Here is a 25927-nt window from a genome sequence, read left to right as displayed (position 1 = left end):
AGGCAATCAGTGGACGCAAGCACTTATCCTCTCTGGCCCACTTCCCTTCCGGCATACCCCCCCCCCCCACTGGCATCTCAAGGCCCGACTGGAGGGCCTTCACATACACGCTGACATCGAAACGATGATGTCATGCATGCGCATGATATCAGCATGATGATATCCACGCACTTCCAGGTGCCTCGAGCCACGGCCACTACTTTTAGTGTGCCGCGGCTTGAGAAAGTTTGTGGGACACCGCAATAAATCCTTTTAGATTATTTTTAACCATTTGCCTCATTTTATCATAATCGCCCTTTTGAAAATTAAATGCTTCTACAGTAGATTTCTTTTGTGATGTCACTCCCGGTATCAACTCAAATTTGATCACGTTATGATCACTGTTTCCCAGGGAAAGCCTTTGATGGTCGGGTGGCCTGGGGAACCAAGTCTCTGTTAGGGGAATGGCAGCCCAAAGGGCTTCATCTTCTGTTGAGGTAAGGGAGGGGTTAGGGTTGCCAGATTTTCCTTTTGGAAAATCTGGACCCCTAGCCCCACCTCCAGGCCTGCATAGTTCTGCCCAACCCAGCCCTAAGCCTGCCCCTAAGCCCGCCCCGCTGTCTGCTCTTGTCATACTCCCCTGATGCAGCATTCATGCGAAACATTGTGCCTTTTGGGATTCACCTTTCAATTTCGCTACCAAAGCGAATGTTATGCTTTGAATGACTTAAGTATTTGCAGTGATATATTATGAAAACGGATGCTGTTATTGATGGGAGTGTAATGCAGAATTGAGCTCAACATAAAGGTTTTTCTGCCCGAGCGGTACTTCTCCTATACAAACTGTTTTTGGTCTGTAGAGCAGTGGTTCCCATCCCTGTCCTGGAGGACCACCAGCCAGTCAGGTTTTCAGGATAGCCCTAATGAATATGCATGGAGCAGATTTGCATGCCTGCCACCTCCATGATATGCAAATCTCTCTTATGCATATTTGCAAACCTGACTGGCTGGTGGTCCTCCAGGACAGGGTTGGGAGCCACTGCTCTAGATTTCATTGAAGATTTTTTTTTTTAAATAACTTTGGACATATTTTTTTCTATTTTGAATTTTGTGGGTGGAGTTTTTTTTGTGAATAATCATTAGCGACATATTCTTACGTGCTATGAAATGGAGAAATCTGGTTCTGAGGTCTTTTTTCCCCTGCTGTGTACTTTTAAATGTTAACCCAGATATAATCCAGTTTGTTTTATATCTGGGTTTGTTTTTGGATATTCTAATTGTTGTTGGCTTTTTCATTTTGGCTGTTTTGGTTGTTAGAAATGTTTACTCGTGGCCTTTTGTTAAATAAACAGAATACTGGGTCTTTTATGGTCACAATAAAAATGGCCTTAGCACATGGGAAAGACCTGTGTAAGGGTGTACCAAGGCCATTTGTTACTGCAGGTTAGTAAAAGGACCCCTAAAAGTCTAAAATTGTTTTAGAAATGCTTTTTACCCAGATTTCGCCAAACTTTTAAAACATGACATACGTATCTATAAGCTGCATCGCCCTCTTTTCTGGTTTCCTCTTTAGATTTGAAGCCAGCCAAAAATAAGTGTGGCAATATAAGATCTTGTGCAAAGCATCATTTTGCTTTCAAGATTATAAGTGGAGCAGCGAATGTTATTGGGCCCTCGATGTGCTTGGAGGACAAAATGTAAGTAAAGCGTGCATAAGAATCCCATAAGAATGACTGAAATGTTGGTGACCCGTCAAAAGCGCCCTGGACATTGGCACGCCGACAATCCCGTGGCAACATTTACGCGAAGGACCAATGCCGATTTCAGGCCTTCAGGTTTGCGCTCTGAGGAGTGCTCCTGTTGGGGGGGGGGGGAACCCCTCCCCACTACACTGAATACTCCCATTCTCCTTTCTTTGAGAGTTTTCATGGAGTTTTCAGTGTAGTGGGGGGTTCCCTCCCCCCAACGGGAGCGCCAGGACTTCTAAGGGGGGGGTCCCTCCCAACACCCCCCCTCACAGAGCAAACCTGAAGGCCTGAAACCGGCAGAAGCAGCGGCGCACATTAGTCCTTCGCACAAATGTTGCCGCGAGTTTGTCGATGCGCCAATGTCCAGCGCTCTTTAGTTATGATAGCGAAATGTTACATCTACGATTCAGCATGGCTACACTGGCATATTTGATAAAAAAATAAAAATCAGTGGAATGAATCACTCTCTACATAAAGGTGGTTAAACCCTTATAAATAAATAAATAAATACTATATCGGCATCCTAGGTAGACAAAGCTGATTGCTGATATACAGTATGCTCTGCTCACATGCAGTACATAGAAGCAAAAGCTGTGAAATGTTTTATTCCCATGTACAGTATTTGTGTTGATTGCTTACAAAAGGTGACAAGAGTGGACAAGGTCAGGACACGCCACCTCCACTGTGAGGCTGTTCCATTGGTGTCTCCAAAGCTATTGGTCCTTCCTCCTCTGCAGCTTATTGGCTGCCTCGTGAATATCTGAGCAATGGGATAATAGCAGGGAGCAGGGAAGAGTTATAGTGTATGTTAGAGACCCTTCCTGCTTTTGGTGTACCACAGAGAGCAATGGTGTAGCCGTGGGAGCAGCCTTGGGGTTATGGGCCCCCCCCAATTTAGGGTCAGGGCCCCCTCCAAACTTGCAGCACCCTCTTAAACAACTGGCAGGGATGCTGAATCCTGACAGCCAAAATAAAATGCAGTGCCTGAGCTGCTCCCCCTCTTCTTTAATGCTAAAGTCCGTGGCAGACCTCCTGCCGCCGAAGCCAAGACTTCTCGCATTTGCTCAGTTTGCACAAGAAATGACCCTGCCCAGGGAGCCCTTGAGTTGGTAGCTGGAGGCAGCCGCCAAGTTCTTCAGTACAGAAGCAGCACAAGGAGGATAGGAGCAGCTTAGGTAGTGCATTTCTTAGGATGGCTGGGCTTCAGCATCCCCAACTAAAGGTCTATTCATTGAAAATGCATGCCACTATAGCACTGGGCTTGAGCATATTTGAAGGAAAAGGATCTCAGAAATCCAAACCTTAGACTACGGTGACGTCCATTGGTTATATCTGGATTGAAGTCTCTTTCATCGATCACAAAAAAACAAACAAACAAAAAAAAAAAACCCTTCAAAAAATCATTTATAAATATCAATATGAAAAGTTTTTAAAAAATATTTCTCTCTATACTTTTTCTTTTAATCGATTCAGTTCCTTTTGACAATAAATGTATGACAAAAAAATATTTTCTTATCTTTCAAACGGCACTTGGTATATTGGATAATAACCACTACTGATATGAAGTGTAATAGAGTCCTTGTAAAGAGCGTAAAACAGCAGGAACACCAAACAATAGCTGCTTTAAGCATGCAACGTATACATTTCAACCAAGAAAAACACTTATCTTGTGTACGTCATTGACTGAACGCACTCTTCGCTGTAGAAAATGGTCAAAATAGCGGTTAAAATACCAAAACGGCAACGGGTCCTATTTCGCCAAAATAGGCTTCTTCAAGGCTAGTGCTAGTTTTGCTTTATCACAGAACGCTATCTTACAAACATTGAACCAGTAGACAGTAGGAAAAAGGAGGTATTGATGCCTCTGTATAAAACTTTGGTGAGACCTCATTTAGAATATTGTATACAATTCTTGACACCACACTTTCAAAAAGATATAAAAGGATGGAGTCGGTCCAGAAGAAGGCTACTAAAATGGTACGTGGTGTTCATCATAAGGTGTATGGGGACAGACTTAAAGATCTCAATATGAATACTGTGGAGAAAAGGTGGGAGAGGGGAGATACGATAGAGACATTTTAAAACCTATATGGCGTAAATACACATGCATCGAGTCTCTTTCATTTGAAAGGAAGCTCTGGAATGAGAAGGCATAGGATGAATTTAAGAGGCTCAAGAGTAATCTAAGGGAATACTTTTTTACAGAAAGGGTGGTAGATGCGTGGAACAGTCTCCCGGAAGAAGTAGTGGAGAAAGAGACTGTGTCTGAATTCAAGAAGGTGTGGGATAAGCACGTGGGATCTTTTAGAGAGAATGAGATAAAGGTTACTGCGGATGGACATTTGGCCTTTATCTGCCATCATGTTTCTAACCGGATATATTCAATGGACATCATTGTAGTCTATGGTTTAGATGTCTGAGATCCTGTTCCTTCAAATATGCTCATGCCCAGTGCTATAGTTGCATGCATTTTCAATGAATAGACCTTTAATTGTTCATATTTTGTATTTTTGGTTTATCATCATTTGTTTTGATATTGCTTCAGCATCCTCCCCCAGCAAAGGTATGTTTAACAAGCATTCATACAAAGGGGAGACAGAGGAAGAATATGTTGCCTCCCCCCAACTACCCCTGGGCCCCCCTCAAATTGAGGGGTTTGTTATGGGCCTGCTCCAGAGCCAGACATACTGTAATAGTCAGATGAGGCTTCACCAATGATTTCTGGAAGAGCATAATCATCTCCTCTGTCAACTTTTTACACCTCACCATGTGCCCCTTAGCTTTTCCTAACTCTATCCATTGCCTTGCCATGCTGTTTTATTCTAGCAAGAACGGTAGCAGAACGAGACTTGGAGATGATCGTCAGTGAGGACATGAAGGCTGCCAGTCAGGTGGAGCAGGCCTCATCCAAGGCAAGACAGATCATAGGTTGCATACGCAGGGGTTTCGTCAGCCGTAAGCCGGAAGTCATTATGCCTTTGTATAGATCCATGGTGAGGCTCCACCTGGAATACTGTGTGCAATTCTGGAGGCCGCATTTTCGCAAGGATGTGCTGAGACTGGAGTCGGTTCAGAGAATGGCCACCTGGATGGTCTCGGGACTTAAGGATCTCCCGTACGAAGAACGATTAGACAAACTACAGCTATACTCGCTCAAGGAGCGCAGAGAGAGGGGGGACATGATCGAGACGTTCAAGTATCTCATGGGCCGCATCGAAGCGGAGGAAGATATCTTCTTTTTCAAGGGTCCCACGGCAACAAGAGGGCATCTGTGGAAAATCAGGGGCGGGAAATTACGAGGTGACACCAGGAAATTCTCTTTCACTGAAAGGGTGGTTGATCGCTGGAATAGTCTTCCAATGCAGGTGATTGAGGCCAGCAGCGTGCCTGATTTTAAGGCCAAATGGGATCGGCACATGGGATCTATTCACAAGGCAAAGGTAGGGGAGGGTCATTAGGGTGGGCAGACTAGATGGGCCGTGGCCCTTATCTGCCGTCTGTTTCTATGTTTACCAACCGCCTATATCTAGGCGGCATTACAATAATAACATGCATAGAATATAACAAATAAGACTTTTACAAACGTCTTGGATTACAAATGCATATTTGCATCTTAAATAGATCTTCACAGTACATTTCATCTTAAAACCAGCATTCAACGTTTCAGCTTTATTAAAATGCTTCTAAAAATAATGTAGTTTTAAGAATTTTTTAAAATTTCTGAATATCCGATAACGTTCTTAGCGGCCCAGTTAATTTGTTCCACAGTGTTACCCCCATGATAGAAATAGCAGATATTCTTGTGTTCTCATAATGTATTTTTGAGAAATCTGTCAAAGCCAATCGCATTGCACCCTCAGATCGCAAAGTTCTGAGCAGTCGGTAAATTGCCATAACTTGTGATAGATACCAAGGAATCCCATGATAAATGACTTTAAATATCAAAGTTAATGTTTTGAAAATGATACGTAATCGCACAGGTAACCAGTGCAATTTCTTCAACCAACGTGTTATATGGTCAAATTTTCTAACTCCACAAATTAGCCTTGCAGCCACATTTTGGACCATTTGTAAAGCTTTGCAGTAAACTGTTGGAACCCTCAGATAGAGGGCATTGCAGTAATCTAACTCAGATAAGACTATAGTCTGAACCACAATCCTGAAATCGTATGTTGACATCATTGATTTAAAATGACTTAACAGTCATAACTGGAGAAAAGTAGATTTGACAACCGACAAGATTTGATCCTTCATGCTGAGTCCAGCCACTATAATCTGATCATAAACCTTTTGGCCATTGTGGGTCATCCTTTTTCCCAATCAACATAACCTCCGATTTTGCAAGATTCAAAACCAACTTATGTTATACCATCCACTCATTTACGCTTTTCATACATCCTGTTAGTCTTTCATTCAACCCAATTAAGCATTGGAAAGAAGAGTTGGATGTCATCAGCAAAAATACGATAAGCTACTTCAATTTTGTGAAGATTCTCTTCCAGAGAAGACATTTACAGATTAAACAATAGAGCACTGAGAGCAGAGCCCTGTGGAACACTTCTGTTCATTGGCTTGCAATCGGATAGCTCATCACTGCTTTGTACTTTAAACATGCGATCTTGAAAATAGTATGTAATCCATTGTAATACAGTCCCACCTATACACATATCTTTCAAGATCTGTAACAAGATATGACTATCAACTATATCAATTACAGCTTATAGAAGATGGAGCATGTCAGAATGTCAAATTTCTTAGACTTATAGTAGTTTCACTGTGGTAAGATCAGGTTCAGTAATTCATATATTCGCCACACCTCTTAAATTTGATTACGCTAGAAACTATGATGGCTGTATAAGCAATACTCAAACATAGAGAAGGAGAAGAAATCCCTCATGGATATAAACCGATGAACAAGCAAATGAGGTAGCAAAAATGTTCAAGAAGAACTTTCTTTCAATTCAGGCAATTTATTCAAAATGTGTTGCAACAGAAGGATGACTTGACATGGGCCATGTTTCAGCAATACTGCCTGTATCTACAGTCTACCCCATTAAACAACTAAATCTTCCAATGTATAGTTCATAGTCTGTTATTGAGAAAGCCACTGTTATTGGGGGAAGTCACTGCTTGCCCTAGATCAGTAGCATGGAACGTTGCTGCTTTTTGGGGTTCTGGAATCTTACTCTGAGATAATGGAATGTTGCTACTCTTTGGTACTAGTGACCTGGATTGGCCACTGTGAGAACGGGCTACTGGGCTTGATGGACCATTGGTATGACCCAGCATGGCTGTTCTTATGATGTTACGTGTGCCAAGTATAGGACATTCAAGCCATTGTAACATCACCGATGAGGTTGGCTCTGAGGCACTGTGGAATGAGGCATTATGACATCACAATCTGGAATGTTGCTCTCATTGGGGTTCCGGAATCTTGCCATTCTTTGAGATGCTGAAATGTTGCTACTCTTTGGGTTTTGGTCAGGTACTAGTGACCTGGATTGGCCACCCTGAGAACAAGATACTGGGCTTGATGGACCATTGGTCTGATCCAGTTGGGCTATTCTTATGTTCTTATACAAAAGTTCTGTAGAAGAACCACTTTACATATGTAATAGGAAAACCTCAGCTCCAGACTTTTCAAGCCTCAATAAACATGACATTTCCTTGGAGCAGAGGTTCTCCTATACAATATGTGACCTGTTATGTGATTATTGGGGTAGGCAACAGTAGGAAAAAAATTGGTGCTTGAGTAATATTATCATTGTCATTTTTGTGTCTTTATTTTATTATTTATATTCCGCAAATCCTACAATTCTATGCAGATAACAAATTATTCAGGTACTCAAGCATTTTTCCCTATCTGTCCTGGCGGGCTCAAACTCTACACAGCATGGCAAGGCAATGGATAGAGTTAGGAAAAGCAAAGCACCATATGGTTAAGATGTAAAATGTTGAAAAAGGAAATGATTACGCTCCTCCAGAAATCATTGGTGAAGCCTCATCTGAATATTATGGCTGGTTCTGGAGCAGGGGCATAACCAACCTCTCAATTTGAGAAAGGGGGGCCCAGTCCCTCTAAGCTGAGCAGGTGTCCTCCAGCTGCATTGCTACCACTAGGGGGTGGAATATTTTCAGTCGCTAAGGACAGGTATGTTCCCTGGAGTCCTGCAGAACTTGCCTGTCCCTCACAATTGAAAAATGTGACAGTAAAACAGCACCCTCTATTGGTGAGACTGTGGGTGGAGGACTCCTGCTCAGCTTAGAGGGAACAGTGGCCGGTGCAACATATCCCTCCTCTGTCTCCCCTCTGCATGAATGCTTGTTAAACATACCTTTGCAGGGGGGGGGGGGATGCTGAAGCAATATCAAAACAAATGATAATAAATCAAAAATACAAAATATGAGCAACTAAAGGTCTATTCATTGAAAATGCATGCAACTATAGCACTGGGCATGAGCATATTTGAAGGAACATTATCTCAGACATCTAAACCATAGACTACAATGATGTCCGTAGGTTATATCTGGTTAGAAACATAGAAACATGATGGCAGATAAAGGACAAATGGCCCATCTAGTCTCTTCATGTTAAATGACTATGTAGACATTTTAATTTTTGTAAATGTAATGTAATGTAATTTATTTCTTATATACCGCTACATCCGTTAGGTTCTAAGCGGTTTACAGAAAATATACATTAAGATTAGAAATAAGAAAGGTACTTGAAAAATTCCCTTACTGTCCCGAAGGCTCACAATCTAACTAAAGTACCTGGAGGGTAATAGAGAAGTGAAAAGTAGAGTTAGAGGAAAAATAAAAATAAAATAAACATTTTAACAAGACAGCATTGATCTAAATACTTTGGAAGGTAGAAGAGAGGAGAGAAAGGAATAGAAGCAGAAGGGGGAGCCGTTGAACAGTAGAATTCTGGAGAAATTTAAATGATAGAAATAGAACAAAACAAAGACAAAAGGCAAAACAATAGATAAGATTAAAGATAAATCATAAGCTGGAAAGAAAAATAAAATAAAACTTTGTCTTCAATCCACGGTTTCAGCGTCACATTCCTGGCAGGTTCGGGTCTGTGGGTTCTTGGTGGTTGCGGATGGACCCGCTGCTGCTTAGGTGTAAAAGCAGTTGTTTTCCCAATGCTGCTGATATTTAAAAGCAGGCAGATTGATCTCTCCAACAAATTGTATTAAAATGATTAAAATGTTGTTTGTTCAATAGGCTGAATCGAATCGAAAATTTTTTTCCCTGAATTGGGCAGCACTAGTTATTAGTACCTGACTTGCCCATTCATCCGTGCAAGCGGTACTAACTTATAACTATGAATTATGACTTAACCACACAGTCACATGATGACCATGTTGTTATGTTCTCTTTTCATTTCAGGATCATGGGCAATGTACAAAATAATGTTGGCAGAGGAATAAATATTGCATTTATAAACGGTGGGTGTTCTATAGTGTTTATTTAAAGCTTTAATACCGCCAACTAATGACTATGAAGTCAATTCAAACATTTTACATGAGCTGCTTTGATGGACATATGAACATTAACTTCAGTAACAATGGTACAGTACATGAGTAACAAAATACGAACTATAGACAAGGAGTAACACTACACTGCTGGAGTTACGACAAAAGAGCTTAGCAACGGTGTTACATACAGAATTAGAATGTTTCTGAAATGTCCATTATAGAAATTATTTACCTCAGTCTTGCCTTTGATTAACTCAACAATTAAGAATACAATAACCCTATATCCAATCATTAACCTCTATAAATATACATACTAAGGGCGCCTTTTATGAAGGCGCGTTAGGGCCTTAACACGTGGAATAGCCGCCACCGCCTCCTCTTGGGTTTTTTGGCTAGCATGCGCTAATCCGCTGCATGTGCTAAAAAACACTAGCGCGCCTTTGTAAAAGGAACCCAAAATCTTTTAATTTTAATTTAATAAATCATCATTTAAACTTCCTTTGTATATCCTTCTTAATCCTATCATGCATGAACTATAAAGCAGTGAGCTATATTCACCATATTATTACCCCTCCCCCTTCCTCCCGGATTAGTCCAATATTAATTAAAGTATTCTGAGAATAGTACGGACTTAATTCCTTTCTTGAATTTTTGGTATCTTTCTAGTTTTAATTCCTTTGGTAGTGAACTCACCACATTGGAGCCATCACTGAGAACATTATTTTCCCGACACTTTTGTATTTAATGACTTTGAATGATGGTATTTCCAATATGTATTCTTGACTTGAGCGAAGTGTACATGCTATACTATGGCTGTGTAGTTTGGCAAATTAGGAAAGTCTCTACTTTTCAAAATTACTGAGTTGTAGAACAATTTTCCTGCTCAATTGCGTGACCTGGGCCCCCCCCCCCCGCCCCGGTCGCCCTCCTCTCCCCTCTACTTCTCTCCTTGCTGTTCGCAACTCCATGATATAATTGATATGTAACCACTTGCACCTACTCTCTCCTTGCTGTTTGCAACTCTATGATCAATTTTAATATGTAATCACTTGTAAATACTCTCTCCTTGCTGTTTGCAACTCTATGATCAATTTGATATGTAACCACTTGTAATCTCTGTTTAACTAATGTGAACCGCCTAGAACTCTTCGGGGTATGGCGGTATACAAAAATAAAGTTATTATTATTATTTCAAAAACATCAGAAAAGTTGGCTGTTTTCAAAGATGTAAATTCCGCTCCTCTCCATACTATTCCTAATTCATATTGCATTTGCTCTCTTTCTTAATTTTTTGTAAACCGTGCCGAGCTCTATTGTTACAGAGAAGATGCGGAATACAAGCCCTAAGGTTCAGTTTAGTGTGTCAAGAACAGGATCTTGAACTTCACCCTACACTGCTCCCTCCGTATTCAGCATTCGCGGTTTCGATTATGCACGGTTTTTAGCTTGTTGGCTCCTCCCCCCAAAATTTACGTCAGCTTGCATAGAAAGATCGTTGATTCCTAGCACTTTCTTCACCGTGTTTTGCCTCTCCTTCAGGAACAGGCCAGGTCTCCCACCATGTTATTCACGGTTTCACTATATTCACGATGGTTTTTAATAGAAAACAGCGAACAACATGTGAAAAAGTGATTCACTGTTTTTCTGTATTTGCGGGTCATTTACAGAGAAAATCGCTGATTCCCGGCACTTTCTTCATCGTGTTTTGCCTCTCCTTCAGGAACAGGCCAGGTCTCCCACTATGTTATTCGTGGTTTCACTATTTTCACGATGGTTTTTAATAGAAAACAGCAAATAATATGTGAAAAAGTGATTCACGGTTTTTCTGTATTTGTGGGTCGTTTACAGAGAAAATCGTCGATTCCCGGCACTTTCTTCACCGTGTTTTGACTCTCCTTCAGGAACAGGCCAGGTCTCCCACCATGTTATTCGCAGTTTTACTATATTCACGATGGTTTTTAATAGAAAACCGTGAATAACATATGAAAAAGTTATTCACGGTTTTGTTAATCCCCTATCACAGCGAATACGGAGGGAGAAGTGTACTTTCAATGGGGAGCCAGTGTATACTGTATACAGACTCAAGGCGCTTTGCTTCATTTTTATGTATTTAACCACTGTGATTTCACAACTGAAAACGAATGTGGGACAGATATGCAGTGTTCCGTCCAGTCCTTAGAACTATATTCAAACCAAGAGACTCATTTTGAACACTGGATCCCTAGTTTGTAGAATTGAACTTTATATGAAGCTATGGAAGTTGGTAAATTGGGAGATTTTGCATTTTAGCATTGTTAAGGATTAGAAATGAGAGATAAAGACTGCAATGTTAGGATTGATTGGGAGAGGAGCACGGAAGGTCTTCTAATGTTATTTTTATGTCTGTGCATCATCATGGTAATTATTGTATCATTAGTGTTGTCAATTCTTTAGTATATATGGGCTAATTATAACTTGCTCTGGGCTATAATGTAATCAAATTGAACAAACAAATATATAAATCTCATTCCTATATTTTCAAGTTCTGTGCCTAGCTGCACTCAGTGCTCCAGATCCTCCCCTTTTACAAAACCGCACAAGCCGCAGCGGTAATAGGTCTGATGCTCCTAGAATTCGATGAGCATTGGAGCTGTTACCGCTGCAGCTGGCGCTAAAAATGCTAATGCAGTTTTGTAAAAGGGGGGGGGGGGGTATGAGTCTGAGCGATGACCCCACCCACATCGGGCTATTCACGTCGTTAAGCTTAAATCTAGATTTTATTCCCCTTGACACTGAGGCCCTGATTCTATAAATGGCACTGAGGAATGCGGAACATGGAACCCGTCAATCTTCAGCGAGGCACCACTTAGAGAATCATGCCTAGTGGTGCCTAAAGTGGGCTTGGGCACCAGTAGGCATCTGAAGCTTATTTCATGGCCTAAACACTGGCGCCGACATGCGCCAACACACCCAAGATCTGCCCCTAACCATACCTGCTTTCTGGTAGGCACGTAGCCTAGGTGCCTACCTGAAAGTTGTAGGCGCCTACCAAGTTGTAGGTGCCTACCTGAAAGTTGTAGGCGCCTACAACTAGAGTTGCCAGATTTTCCAATTGGAAAATCTGGACCCCCTAGCCCTGCCCCCAAGGCTCACCCAGTTCCATCCATCGCTGCCCTGTAATGCCCTAATCCTGCCCCCCCCCATCCCACACTAGCCCCCCTCCCCCCGCTGCCTGCTCTTGACAGACAGGAAGGAAATCCGCGCCGGGTTTTGAAAAGCCATCTGAACCTCTGGACATGTCCGGAGAAATCCAGACATCTAGTAACCCTACCTACAACCCAATTAATTGTAATTTTTTGGCAATTATAAGCTGCTAATTGCTCATTATTGGCACCTGATCGAGCTTATTACTACTGCCATTTATCATTTCTATAGCACTGGTGTACTCAGCGCTATACATTCAACATGTAATAGACGGTCCCTGCCCAGAAGAGCTTAAAACAAATGGGAAAGACAGGGATTGGGGAGTATCTTGCAGACAGAATGATAATTATCATATAGTGAGTGGGAGTTAGGAGTTGAAAGCAACCTCGAAAAAGAGGGATTTTAGCTTGGATTCGAATACCGCTAGAGATGGAGCTTGACGTATTGACTCAGGCAGTCTGTTCCAGGCATAAGTGCCTCGATTGACTAGGCATGCCGGTCTAAGTGCCTGACTTTAGGCGTTCTTTATACTGTAGAGTCAGGGCCTGAGCCTCTGATGGTCAGTGTTCTTTTTAAAGGCTGACAACTATGGAGTAGCCTAGTGGTTAGAGCAGCTGTCTCAACAGCATGAGGTTGCGAGTTCAATTCCCACTGCAGCTCCTTGTGACTCTGGGCAAGTACAACACTTCATTGCCCCAGGTACGAAATACGAAAAATATGTCAATCAGTTTGATTGTAACCACACAGAAAAAGTGGTATATCAAGTCCCATCCCCCTATATGGGCAAAAATATCTGGATTGTGGCTGCCACTGACTATCTAGAAAGAGCGACGAAGTACCAGCACTATCCAGAGAATAGCAAATGCAGTCACTATAGAGCAGGGGGGGGGTGTCAAAGTCCCTCCTCGAGGGCCGCAATCCAGTCAGGTTTTCAGGATTTCCCCAATGAATACGCATGAGATCTATTTGCACGCACTGCTTTCATGGTACGCTAATAGATCTCATGCATATTCATTGGGGGAAATCCTGAAAACCCGACCGGATTGCGGCCCTCGAGGAGGGACTTTGACATCCCCTGCTATAGAGGTAATTCTCTATAGGTGCCTGGATGCTGCGCACTAAGCATGGATTCTATAACATCAATCGCAGCATGGTTTCTGTCGGAAAGATTGCTCCCAAAGGAGAGACAGAAGCACTTTCATGAAAACTAGATGATATTTCTGGGACAGCTAAACTCCATTAACACCGTAATTCTATATAGGGTGCTCAAAATTGCTCGTGCAAATTTGGGCATGCACCCAATTTGCGCATACCGTTTACCAATGGAGCCAACTGAGCTGCTTATTGGGTGCTAATTTTGGTATTAATTTAAATTTATGCGTACATATTTACGCAATGGGTCTGAGAAGGAAATGCAGCCATGGTAGAGGTTGGAGAAGGTCATGTTTCATTAAGGCAATTGTCAAAGCAAAAGTACACGTTAAAAACTTTCACTTTTCGTTTGCAAAAATTAGACAGTTCTAAGTCCAATAAATGCTGGCACTGTAATCTGGAACCAGGGACATTAGATCACTTATTATATCATTGTCCCTACATTAAAACTTTTTGGAATTCAATTTGGCCACAAATTAATAAACTGATGGAAAATCATGTATCAATATCATATGATACAGTATTATTTGGAATGATGATGAGAAAAAAAAGTCAAATTTCGCCAGAAAATAACAAGCTTTTATTAATTATGACAGGAGTTGCCATTCAACATATAACCAATAACTGGAAGAATTATAATAACCTAAATTATACATTTTGGTGGAATACAATTTGTCATATATTCAAAATGGAAAGAGCAATAGCAATACAAAGAGGGACATATATTAAATTTATAAAAATATGGGGGCCATTGACAAAATATTGCAATGAATAAACAATAGAATTTTTCTTCTTCTTTTCTTCTTTTTAATAAATTTTTTAGTGACACACATAGAGGGGAGGTAGTGAAAATAATTTATACATAATATGATATAATATGATATATAATATGTAATATATGATTGAAAAGTAATAGAAGGGTGGGGGGAGGGAGAGGGAGAAAAAATATATTTAGAACATGATGTATTAGATATAAAAGTGATATTGTATATTCATCAATTGTATTTTAATAGTTTGTTCACTTTATGAAAAATTTGAAAATAAAAATATTGGGAAAAAAAAAAAAAAAAACTTTCACTTGAAAACTGGTGCAAAGTCCAGAGGTAAAAAGTTGTGTGCAAGCCGTGACATTTTCCTCCTGAACAGCACGAGTTGAAATGTGAAAGTATTATTATTATTTTTTTATTATTTTTTTTTTTAAAAGCATCTTTAAACATTGAGGGCTTATGTTTTAAAAATAATACAGTTTCTTTTTCTTTTTTTGGGCATAGGTGCAAATAGTGAGGTCCTAAAATGTGGTAGCTTTAACTTGTATGCAGAAGGTAGGTATTTCCTTTGATGATATAATCCTCATTTCTGTTTTGATGCAATGTCATTTATATCTGTGCTGCAGGAGAGAGAGATATAGTGCAAGCAATAGAGCGATCCTGATTAGAGAAACATACACATGTTATTTGCTATCATTTTTAAACAAAATTCTGCCACTAGAGAGTTATTTTCAAAGGTTTTGACTCAGATACAATACTTGATTGACAGCTACCCTTCTCAAATGTGAGCACACTGGATGGATCGTAGAAATTTTATCTGCCATCATCTACGATATTACTATACTGCAGAGAATGACACGGGGACAAATTTTTCCCAGTCACCGTGTTAGTTTCGTCACCGTCAATGTCTCTATCCCTGCCCCATTCCTGTACGCTCTGCCATAACCGCACAAGCCTCGAACACTTATGATTTTAAAGTGTTTGAGGCTTGGGCAGATGAGGACAGAGCTTAGGCATTGGTGGAATGAGGCATTATGACATCACAGTCTAAGCTCTAGAATGAAGCTACTTATGATTTGAAAGTGTTTGAGGCTTGTGCAGATGAGGATGGAGCTTAGGCATTGGTGGAATGAGGCATTATGACATCACAATCTGAGCTCTAGAATGTTGCTACTTATGATTTTAAAGTGTTTGAGGCTTGTGCAGATGAGGACAGAGCTGAGGCATTGGTGGAATGAGGCATTATGACATCATAATCTGAGCTCTAGAATGAAGCTACTTATGATTTTAAAGTGTTTGAGGCTTGGGCAGATGAGGACAGAGCTTAGGCATTGGTGGAATGAGGCATTATGACATCACAGTCTAAGCTCTAGAATGAAGCTACTTATGATTTGAAAGTGTTTGAGGCTTGTGCAGATGAGGATGGAGCTTAGGCATTGGTGGAATGAGGCATTATGACATCATAATCTGAGCTCTAGAATGAAGGTACTTATGATTTCAAAGTGTTTGAGGCTTGGGCAGATGAGGACAGAGCTTAGGCATTGGTGGAATGAGGCATTATGACATCACAGTCTAAGCTCTAGAATGAAGCTACTTATGATTTGAAAGTGTTTGAGGCTTGTGCAGATGAGGATGGAGCTTAGGCATTGGTGGAATGAGGCATTATGACATCATAATCTGAGCTCTAGAATGAAGGTACTTATGATTTCAAAGTGTTTGAGGCTTGGGCAGATGAGGACAGAGCTTGCAGGATTGGGGCAGGGACAGGGAAAAACTTGTCCCCGTGTCATTCTCTACTATAGTGCTCATTTTCAGAAGAGTAAAACATCCGAAAAATGTCATAAAGCTGTAGAAGGATATTTTTCTTGCATAAATATCTACATTGGCAATGTTTAAAACTCTGATTGAAGTTGTTTTTCCCACAGTGCATCCAAGTTTATTTAATATTTGGTATACCGAATTGGCAAATGCATCTATATGGTTTATATTTAATATAAAGGTTAAAATAGAGTGAAATTTGAAAGTCCAATAAAAGAAAATGTGAAGTTACATTTTAGACAGATAAAGACAAATAAAATTTGATAAAATTTTAATTTAATTTTTTTTTTTTTTTTTTTAAGTTCAATAAAATTTTTATTGTATTATAAGAAAGAACAAAAAACATTTCAACAATATCGAATACAGTGAAGTAAACCAATGTCTGTAGGGTATTAGAGGCACAAAATAATCAGAATATAGCAGGAAAATGTGTGCTTCTAATTCCTTACTGGGGCTCACTGAGTCTTGCCTAAAATATGAATATAAGCCAATTGAATAGAAGCTGTCAGTTAAATGCATCTGAAAATGAAAAAGATTTTAAAAGTGATTTGAAGTGTTCTAAATTGGTTTCAGACCCAATGTGATTAGGGAGGGATTCTAGAGTTGTGGACCGTTAACGGAAAAAAAATACGCTCTCTAGTAGAAGCTACGTGGCATATCTTACTGACGGAATAGTAAGAATGTTTTGTTGAAGTTAACGAAGTATGTGAGAAGGTATATATGGTATCAGATAATTGTTGAGATAAGGCGGAGATTGAGCAGAACCTATCTTAAAAACCAAAAGAAAAATTTTATATGTTATGTATAACAATTTTTATTGAAAGAATCAAATAATCAGTACAATAGGATAATACAATAAGAATTACAATAATATTTCATGCAAATTTAAATCATTCTTTCAAATTTAATTTCCATATGAATTAATTCAATCTTATCTATACCCCCCTTAATTCCATCCCCTACCCACTATCTTTCCCTAAATGAAATCCCTCACCCTGGATGAAAGTTGACAAAAATAAAGAATGTTAAATAATGATTAATTGGCAACCAATGAGCTGACTTTAAGAGTGGAGGGACATGATCAAATTTCTTTTCCCCAGTTATTAATTTAATAGAAGTATTTTGAACTAGTTGTAAATGACAAATGTTTTTACATCTGATGCCATACTATAGAGCAGGGGTGTCGAAGTCGGTCCTCGAGGGCCGCAATCCAGTCGGGTTTTCAAGATTTCCCCAATGAATATGCATGAGATCTATGTGCATGCACTGCTTTCAATGCATATTCATTGGGGAAATTCTGAAAACCCGACTGGATTGCAGCCCTCGAGGACCGACTTCGACACCTGTGCTATAGAGAATTACAATAATCAAGTGTACTAATTACCAACGAGTGAACGAGAATATTAATTGCTGAGGGAAGTAGAGATGAGACGTTGAACAGACAAGGTGTAATTTCAATGGGGTATGTTGTGGGCGGGACTCGGGCTTTTCCAAAACTTGGACATGTTTCTGCCAATAATGGAAGAAACCCAAAATTTCTGAGGCAATTTCTCATGTACAGTATGTGGGCAACTGAGGAACAAGGCAAAGTATGTAAATATTTGTATATTGAATATACATGCAAAATTTACTGCCCCAAACTGAACATGCCAACAGAAATGCCACTTTCTCAGTGCCACTTAAAGGACACACATGATGGAACCACATGTGACATGTGCAATTTTAACATAGCAACATGGGGGGGCATTTTTGGGGATGTTTTGTGTACAACATCCAAAAATCAAATGATGAATAGAGCAATTTTCGAGCCAGAAAAATGACTTATTTTTGTACTCAAATGCATTTTTCTTTAGGTACCATTTTTGAGAAAAAAAAGAGAAATACGCACAAAAGCAAGCAATTAAGATGTAGGGGGGGGCGCCAGCATTTTTAGAAAACTAGCCACACAGAAGAGCAGCGGGGCAAGCCTTGGGGGCACTGCAGTGAGCTTCATACACTTCTCCCTCCGTATTCGCTGTGATAGGGGATTAACAGAACCGCAAATACAGAAAAACCGCGAATAACTTTTTCATATGTTGTTCGCTGTTTTCTATTAAAAACCGTCGTGAATATGGTGAAACCGCAAACAACATGGTGGGAGACCTGGCCTGTTCCTGAAGGAGAGGCAAAACACGGTGAAGAAAGTGCTGGGAATCAGCGATTTTCTCTGTAAACTCTTGGAATCAGAGATTTCTCTATGCAAGCTGATGTAATTTGGAGGGGAGGATCCAGCCAGCTAAAAAACGTGAATAATTGAAACCACGAATACGGAGAGAGAAGTGTATAAAAGGTTCTAGACACACCTTTCACCATAACCCCTTATCTAATCTAATCTAAATCTTGGGTTTATATACCGCATCATCTCCGCAGATGGAGCTCGACACGGTTTACATGGTTAGGGAAGGAACGGAACTCCAGTGGAATTATATAAGTATGAGAGAAGAGAGGTTGGTGTGAGAGTGCCAGGAGCGGGACGGGGTTACGTTCTGGAGAAGAGCCAGGTCTTCAGATGCTTACGGAATGGTAGAAGGGGGCTCAAATTGCGGAGAGGGGGGGGAGACTGTTCCAGAGCTGAGTGATTCTGAAAGGGAGGGAAGAGCCAAGTTTACCAACAAGGGAGATGCCTTTTAAGGAGGGGTAGGATAGTTTTAATTTTTGAGTGGATCTAGTGGAGGTTGGATTTGAGGAATTCCAGGATAGAGGGATAAAAGGAGGAAGGATACCGTGGAGGATCTTGAAGGTTAGGCAGGCACATTTAAAGTAGACCCTGGAAATAACGGGAAGCCAGTGGAGTTTGGATAGGAGCGGTGTGACATGGTCAAATTTACTTTTTGAGAAGATAAGTTTGGCCGCGGTGTTCTGGATTAGTTGGAGTCTGTGGAGGCTTATATTGTACTATGAGTCCTCCAAGAACAGAAAAAGCCAACTGTACTTCACGGTGCTCCAATACAATGGCCCACAACCTGCAGGTGTCACCTATATGTAGGTACAGCAGCTATTTAGTGGTTTTGGGGGGGGGATCACATTTTCCACCACAACAGTATCAGATAGATTGGGATATGACCTTGGGTCCCCATCTTTAGAGTCCAATGTACCAACCACTAGGCTACATCAGGGACCTACTTACTGCTCTAATAGGTCTGACCATAACATCCGAAGCTGTCATTCAGGCTAGTACACTACTCCCTCCATATTCGCGGTGATAGGGGATTAACAGCCCCGTGAATACAGAAAAAAAACGCGAATAACTTTTTCACGTGTTATTCGCTGTTTTCTATTAAACACCATCGTGAATATGGTGAAACAGCAAATAACATGGTGGGAGACCTGAAGGAGAGGCAAAACACGGTGAAGAAAGTGCTGGGAATCAGCGATTTCTCTATGCAAGCTGATGTAATTTGGGAGGAGGAGCCAGCCAGCTAAAAACCGTGAACAATCAAAACCACGATTGCTGAAACTGCGAATACGGAGGATGGAAGGGGGTCAATGATCACTGGGGAAATATGGAGGTTCATGCCTTAATCTCTCAAGCGGTCTTCTGTTCAGTTTGGATACTTTTTTGGCACTTAATCATTATTTGTTCTAGCCTCAAACGTCCAACTTTTTCCTGGATGTTTTCCACAATGTTCTATTATCCAGCAATAAAACTCATCTACAGAGCTAAAAAAAATTTGACCATGCAACTCCTTTACTTCCCGACGCCTACTGGTTGCCAATTCCACACCGTATAACTTACAAATGACTTCTTTTCACATTTAAAACTAGACTTGTAAACACCCCAGCATTTATCAATAAATTCCTTATCCCCTACATCCCATCGAGGCCATTGAGATCAAATACTCAGAACCTATTAGCAAAATTGTCTACGATACTACCCATAAGACAATCTTTTCAGTCATGGCCTCCTCACTTTGGCATGACCTCAGATTAGAATCTTCCTTGGAAAAATTCAAATCCAAACTCAAGACATTCCTATTTAAAGACGCTTATAGTACATGACATCGAAAATATTAGTTGAGGATGACTAAGCCTTCCAAGGAAGCTCTCTCTTTCCTATCGTGATTCGCCTTTTCCCTTCCTCTCTTTGCATTTTTTTTGTATCTCAGTGTAATTATGTACCCCTTACCCCACTTATCTCCTGGATCATGTCGGTTTCACTTTGTGCTATCCCCCTTGTTTTGTAATTTACAACTGTTTTTATTTATTTTTTTAATATACATTACCTGTATTGTAAACCATTTAGATTTTCTGGATAAATGGTAAATCAAGTAACTAATAAACTTGAAACTATTATTGCAGAAAAATGTCCAAATCATAAGCCCACACTGTCCCCTTGAGATTTAGAGGCACTAGATACAAACTGCATGGAAAACCATCTTAAAAATGGATTTTAAATATCGCAATTTGGATGTTTTACTGACAGAAATGTCCATGAATTGGGCTTATTCTTCACGCACACCGGGAATCTCTTCAACTGGCATATGTATAAAGACCTCAAGTTTTGAAGAAAAACTGATAGAAAGTGAATAAATTCATGCCTGCTTTTCATAATGATAGATAAATGAAAATGAAGCATTTCTTTTCTTATATTGTGTAAGTTAATTATCTAGTAATTTGTGGATAAAGGCTAGATAACAGAGATTTGTTGATCCCCATATGTGAATCGTACCGAGTGCTGTTTTGTTTTCTTATACCAGATCCAACTGAATTAATAGAATTTGTGAAACCAGTTCCGGCTGGCACTGTGGTAATGATAGCTACCTATGATGAACCAGCCTCAAAGTAAGCAAATATCTAATGTGATATTTCCAATCATTTTTAACCCTTTTCATTGCTGAATTGTTTAATGAATTGTCTAGCCATGAGAAACATTGGTTTGCCTTAACTAGAAATCTTTTCAGCCAGATTATTTGGTTTTCAGAAAGCTTTTGAACACTTTTTTCTTTTCATGGTTTATGATTTTTGCTTACTATTAGTCTGTTTTATATTTTGTGATGTAATTCGTGGGTATGCCCACTGTTCTTTTATTTCTAATCCACACAGAACTTGTGTAGGTGTTTGCAGAATCCGCTATAATAAAACCCTTAGCGCGCATGCGCAGTTGAAACTCCATGCAGTCGTGCTTCGTGATCCGTGTCACCGCATGTGCAGTAGGAGCCTGCGATGGTTTCTCCATCGGCCTCCGTCCTCATGTGCATATGCGGCAATGGATACCCCCTCCCACATCCCAGCCTGCCGGCGCCTCGACGAATGGCAAATGTCCAGGCTCTAGGGGTCATGGCACCCTTTCCAGGTGCATACACAGGAAGGAGCTGGAGGTAAAAGGGAGGAGAGCTGCAATCGGACATCTTGCCTGAGAGAGACAGAAAGCCCTGAGGCTGCCTGGCCTAGCGGATGCTGGACAGGGAGCAGGGAAGGGAGAAGGAGTACTACTGCACAGGGGGGAGGTAAAAATAAGAGAGAAGGGCTGCTGCTGGCCAGGGGGAGCAGGGAAGGGGTGCTGATGGACAGGAGGAGGTAAAAGGAAGGGAGAAGAGCTACTGCTGGACAGGGGGAGCAGGGAAGGGGTGCTGCTGGACAGGGGAGGTAAAAGGAAGGGAGAAGGGCTACTGCTGGACAAGGGGAGCAGGGAAGGGGTGCTGCTGGACAGGGGGGAGGTAAAAGGAAGGGAGAAGGGCTACTGCTGGACAGGGGGAGCAGGAAGCAACGAAAGAAAGGCCTCAGCACCCCATTGTGTTAAAAGTTTACACATCTATTCTAGCACCCGTTAATGTAACGGGCTAAAAAAAACTAGTGGAAGAATAAAATGTTATGCTGTACTATGTAAGATCAATTATTTCAATATGTCCAGTATCTTAGCATTTTTTTTTTTCTTTCTTTAGTTTTCCATAATCAGAATCCACTTTAACTATGATTATTTTATTTTAACCGCTTAGATTTGCCTCTTGGTTTTATATTTGCGGTATATCAAATAAATTGAACTTGAGTTTATAAAAGCATGCACCTAAAAAGGCTGTTATAGTCACAGCCCAAGTAAAAGAAACCCCCAGCTAATTATCCACCTAGAATTCAAAGGAAGCCCTGCCTATTTCTTCAAAAGAGTAAATAAATTATATTCTAGCTGCTGTTTGCTTTCTCTGGAACAATTTACATGCTACAGCTGTTTGGTTTTCCCTCTGTTCGTGGTTGTGTATACGAGAGGTTTTTGCAATGGCTATCGTCTTACCAAGCTGCGAGCTGGGATGCCGATTTTTATAGGGAATTGATTTGTAAATCACTGTGATTTTTCAGTCTCTTTAGTTTGTTAAACTGCATAGAACTGAGAGATTTTGCGGTATAGACATATGATTTTATGTTATGTTTCTGCAGAGTGGCTGTCCCACTTATATGCCATGGCAGCTCAAAGCTATTTTGTCACCGCATCAGAGAGCAGCCAAAGCACTTTGGGGCACTGCCCGGTTAACAATCCATTTAACCAGTACGTATGATCGGTGGAATTGGTCAAAGAAAAGATTCCCAACTAAGAGCATCTTTATCAACGTGGCTAAGACGTGCTTTTTCACCACCAACTCATGCTATTTTAGCAAAGGTCCCATTTTAGGCAATGAAACCTAGTAACTGGGGTTAACAAGAGCAAAATATCTTGATGACAACCCACCTTATAACGTCCCCCCTTAGTTTCTTTTATTTTTTCACCATCATCCTCTTGAAGAATCTGTGGTAGTGTTGTAAAATCTGGTCCTAGAGACTTCTGATAGATTCACTTTTGTAAGATGTTCACGTCATGCATTTATATATTTGGCCTAAAAACTTGGTTAATTTGCATATCTTGATTTCCTTTATAACCTGGCATGTTTTAGGGGTCTTGAGAACTAGAATTTGAAATGACTCATCTTTCACTGTACCAACACCTTAGGGATTCTTTTCATTCATTTCTTTATTTATATTTATTCAAAATATTCATATCCCACATATCTCAAAAGTCTATGTGGGTTACAATAAAACATGCTACATATTCCAACATATAAGAACAGCTGACAGAAAAACAAAAAATAAAATATCCACACCTTATTTATCTATGGAGTTCAAAGAAGAGCGACCAAGATGATAAAGGGGATGGAACTCCTCTCGTATGAGGAAAGACAAAACGGTTAGGGCTCTTCAACTTGGAAAAGAGAAGGCTGAGGGGAGCTATGATTGAGGTGTACAAAATCCTGAGTGGAGTAGAATGGGTACAAGTGGATCGATTTTTCACTCCGTCAAAAATTACAAAGACTAGGGGACACTTGATGAAATTAAAGGGAAGTACATTTAAAACCAATAGGAGGAAATATTTTTTCACTCAAAGAATAGTTAAGCTCTGGAACACATTGCCAAAAGTTGTAATAAGAGCAGATAGTGTAGCTAGTTTTAAGAACGGTTTGGACAATTTCCTGAAGGGAAATGTCCATAGTCTGTTATTGAGAAAGATATGGGGGAAGCCACTGCTTGCCCTGGATTGGTAGCATGGAATGTTGCTACTCTTTGGGTTTTGGCCAGGTACTAGTGACCTGGATTGGACACTGTGATGGAACTTTGGTCTGACCCACTAAGGCTATTTTTAAGTTCTTATGCTCTGTGCAGTTCTAAATTTTGGAAAGAAGCATTCTGTAGATAGTAGCAGAAATACATAGACAGCTTCCCCTTCTGATCTTACCCCGGTCTTCATGATTTTTGTCTTGGAGGAAACATTTTCTGGCTGATATTCAAAACAACTTAATAAGCTGGAAACAGCTGGTGACTGGTTAAATTGCTCATTCCCTGGGGATGGGGGACAACATAGTCTCTCAGATCTCGGAGCTAACTCCGCCAAGTATCGATTTTCACTAATTTAACTTTTTCAACTCACCGCTACGCTCTATATCATCATGTAACATCATTATGGCTACTAGCAAACCTGGAAAGCGACAAAGTTTAGAGCCGATCTCACCTGAAAAAAAACCACTTCCAGCAAAGCCGAGGACGACCGCATGCAGCAGTTGATGGACTAACTACGTGTCATGCGTGACATTATGGAAGAAACCAAGCAGGATATAGAGAAAATAAAATCAGAGCTTATCAGCTTTAAAGCAGATTTGGCCAAGTTAACATCTTGTATGATTATAGCTGAACAGAAAATAGCAACTAGGAGAATATCTCAGCTCTTAGAAGGCAATCTAAGCATATTGTGAAATTGGAAGTTGAACTCAAGGAATCTAGTAACAAGAGCACGTTGGAATAATTTCTGGATACTAGATCTCCCTGAAGCACGGGAAGGTCGTGATACTACTGGCTTTCTTTTGGCGATGATTCCAAAAGTTCTCTATATTATTTTCAAACATGATTTTAAGATTGATCGTTCTCATTAAGTGCTTTCCCAAGAATTGCCTACACCTAAAAAATATTCACAACCTATTGTCGTCCATCTGCTACGATACATCCAGGTACTAGAGATCATGCAACAGGCCCGAACCCTGTCACCGATTAAATTTAAAAGGCATTCTCTTCTATTTGTTCCAGATCTCTGTAAGCAAACAGCTTATTATTATTCTCATCCTGGGGAAACAATGCTGTCCTATATCCTATCATAGCGATCTTGCTAGTTTATTTTGTTATATATGGTCCATAAGAACATAAGAATTGCCACTGCTGGGTCAAACCAGTAGTCCATTGTGCCCAGCAGTCTGCTCCCGCGGTGACCCTTAGGTCAAAAACCAGTGCCTTACCTGAGACCAACCCTCTCTGTGTACGCTCCAGTTCAGCAGGAACTTGTCTAACTTTGTCTTGAATCCCTGGAGGGTGTTTTCCCCTATAACAGCCTCCGGAAGAGCGTTTCACTTTTCCACCCCAATCAGGATGAAGAAGAACTTCCTTACATTTGTATGGAATCTATCTCCTTCTAACTTTAGAGAGTGCCCTCTGGTTCTCCCTTGGAGAGGGTGAACAACCTGTCTTTATCTACTAAGTCTATTCCCTTGAATATCTTGAATGTTTCTACCATGTCCCCTCTTAGTCTCCTCTTTTCAAGGGAGAAGAGGCCCAGTTTCTCTAATCTCTTGCTGTACGGCAACTCCTCCAGCCCCTTAACCATTTTAGTCACTCTTCTCTGGACCCTTTGGAGTAGTACCGTGTCCTTCTTCATGTACGCCAACCAATGCTGGATGCAGTATTCCAGGTGAGGGCGCACCATGGCCCGGTACAGTGGCATGATAACCTTCTCCGATCTATTTGTGATCCCCTTCTTAATCATTCCTAGCATTCTGTTTGCCCTTTTCGCCACCACCAAGCATTGTACAGACAGCTTCATCGACTTGTCTACCAGTACTCCCAAGTCTCTTTCCTGGAGGGTCTCTTCAAGTACTTCCCCTGTATTCATGTATAAGATTTTTGTTACCGACATGCATCACCTTACACTTATCCATGTTGAACCTCATTTGCCATGTCGCGGCCCATTTCTCAAGCGAATTTATGTCACGTTGCAGATCTTCGCAATCCTCCTGCAACTTCACTACTCTGAATAACTTTGTATCGTTCGCAAATTTAATCATCTCACACATCGTACCAATTTCCAGATCATTTATAAATATGTTGAAGAGCACGGGTCCAAGCACTGAACCCTGCGGCACTCCACTGGTGACGCTTTTCCAGTCTGAGTATTGTCCATTTACCCCCACTCTCTGTTTCCTCTCCGCCAGCCAGTTTTTAATCCACGTGAGTATTTCACCCTCGATTCCAT

At 40.7% G+C, this 25927-nt stretch overlaps 2 protein-coding genes across 20 annotated transcripts in view; one reads left to right on the top strand and one right to left on the bottom strand.

Moving 5' to 3' along the window:
- The window catches only part of LOC117351126, a 690625-nt gene that overhangs the window by 449274 nt on the left and 215424 nt on the right, over positions 1 to 25927 (bottom strand). For 2 of the 15 annotated variants that reach the window (XR_004537336.1, XR_004537335.1), the window contains one exon: positions 14612 to 14976. The exons of 12 other annotated variants lie outside the window; for them this stretch is intronic. The gene's annotated coding sequence lies outside the window, so the exon portion shown is untranslated. Of the gene's footprint in view, positions 1 to 14611; positions 14977 to 25927 lie in introns of those variants that run through there. One more of the 15 variants, XR_004537334.1, reaches the window with a different exon arrangement.
- The window catches only part of FAM3D (FAM3 metabolism regulating signaling molecule D), a 50039-nt gene that overhangs the window by 16472 nt on the left and 7640 nt on the right, over positions 1 to 25927 (top strand). For all 5 annotated transcript variants that reach the window (XM_033925973.1, XM_033925970.1, XM_033925972.1 and 2 more), the window contains 4 exons: positions 1553 to 1676; positions 9126 to 9184; positions 14821 to 14871; positions 20871 to 20955. In XM_033925973.1, the coding sequence (XP_033781864.1) occupies positions 1553 to 1676; positions 9126 to 9184; positions 14821 to 14871; positions 20871 to 20955 (319 nt within the window). The remainder of the gene's footprint in view (positions 1 to 1552; positions 1677 to 9125; positions 9185 to 14820; positions 14872 to 20870; positions 20956 to 25927) is intronic.

This window comes from Geotrypetes seraphini, chromosome 17 (genome assembly GCF_902459505.1).
Source record: "Geotrypetes seraphini chromosome 17, aGeoSer1.1, whole genome shotgun sequence".
NCBI classification, from domain to species: domain Eukaryota; kingdom Metazoa; phylum Chordata; class Amphibia; order Gymnophiona; family Dermophiidae; genus Geotrypetes; species Geotrypetes seraphini.
This window is presented reverse-complemented; position numbering and strand designations above follow the sequence as displayed.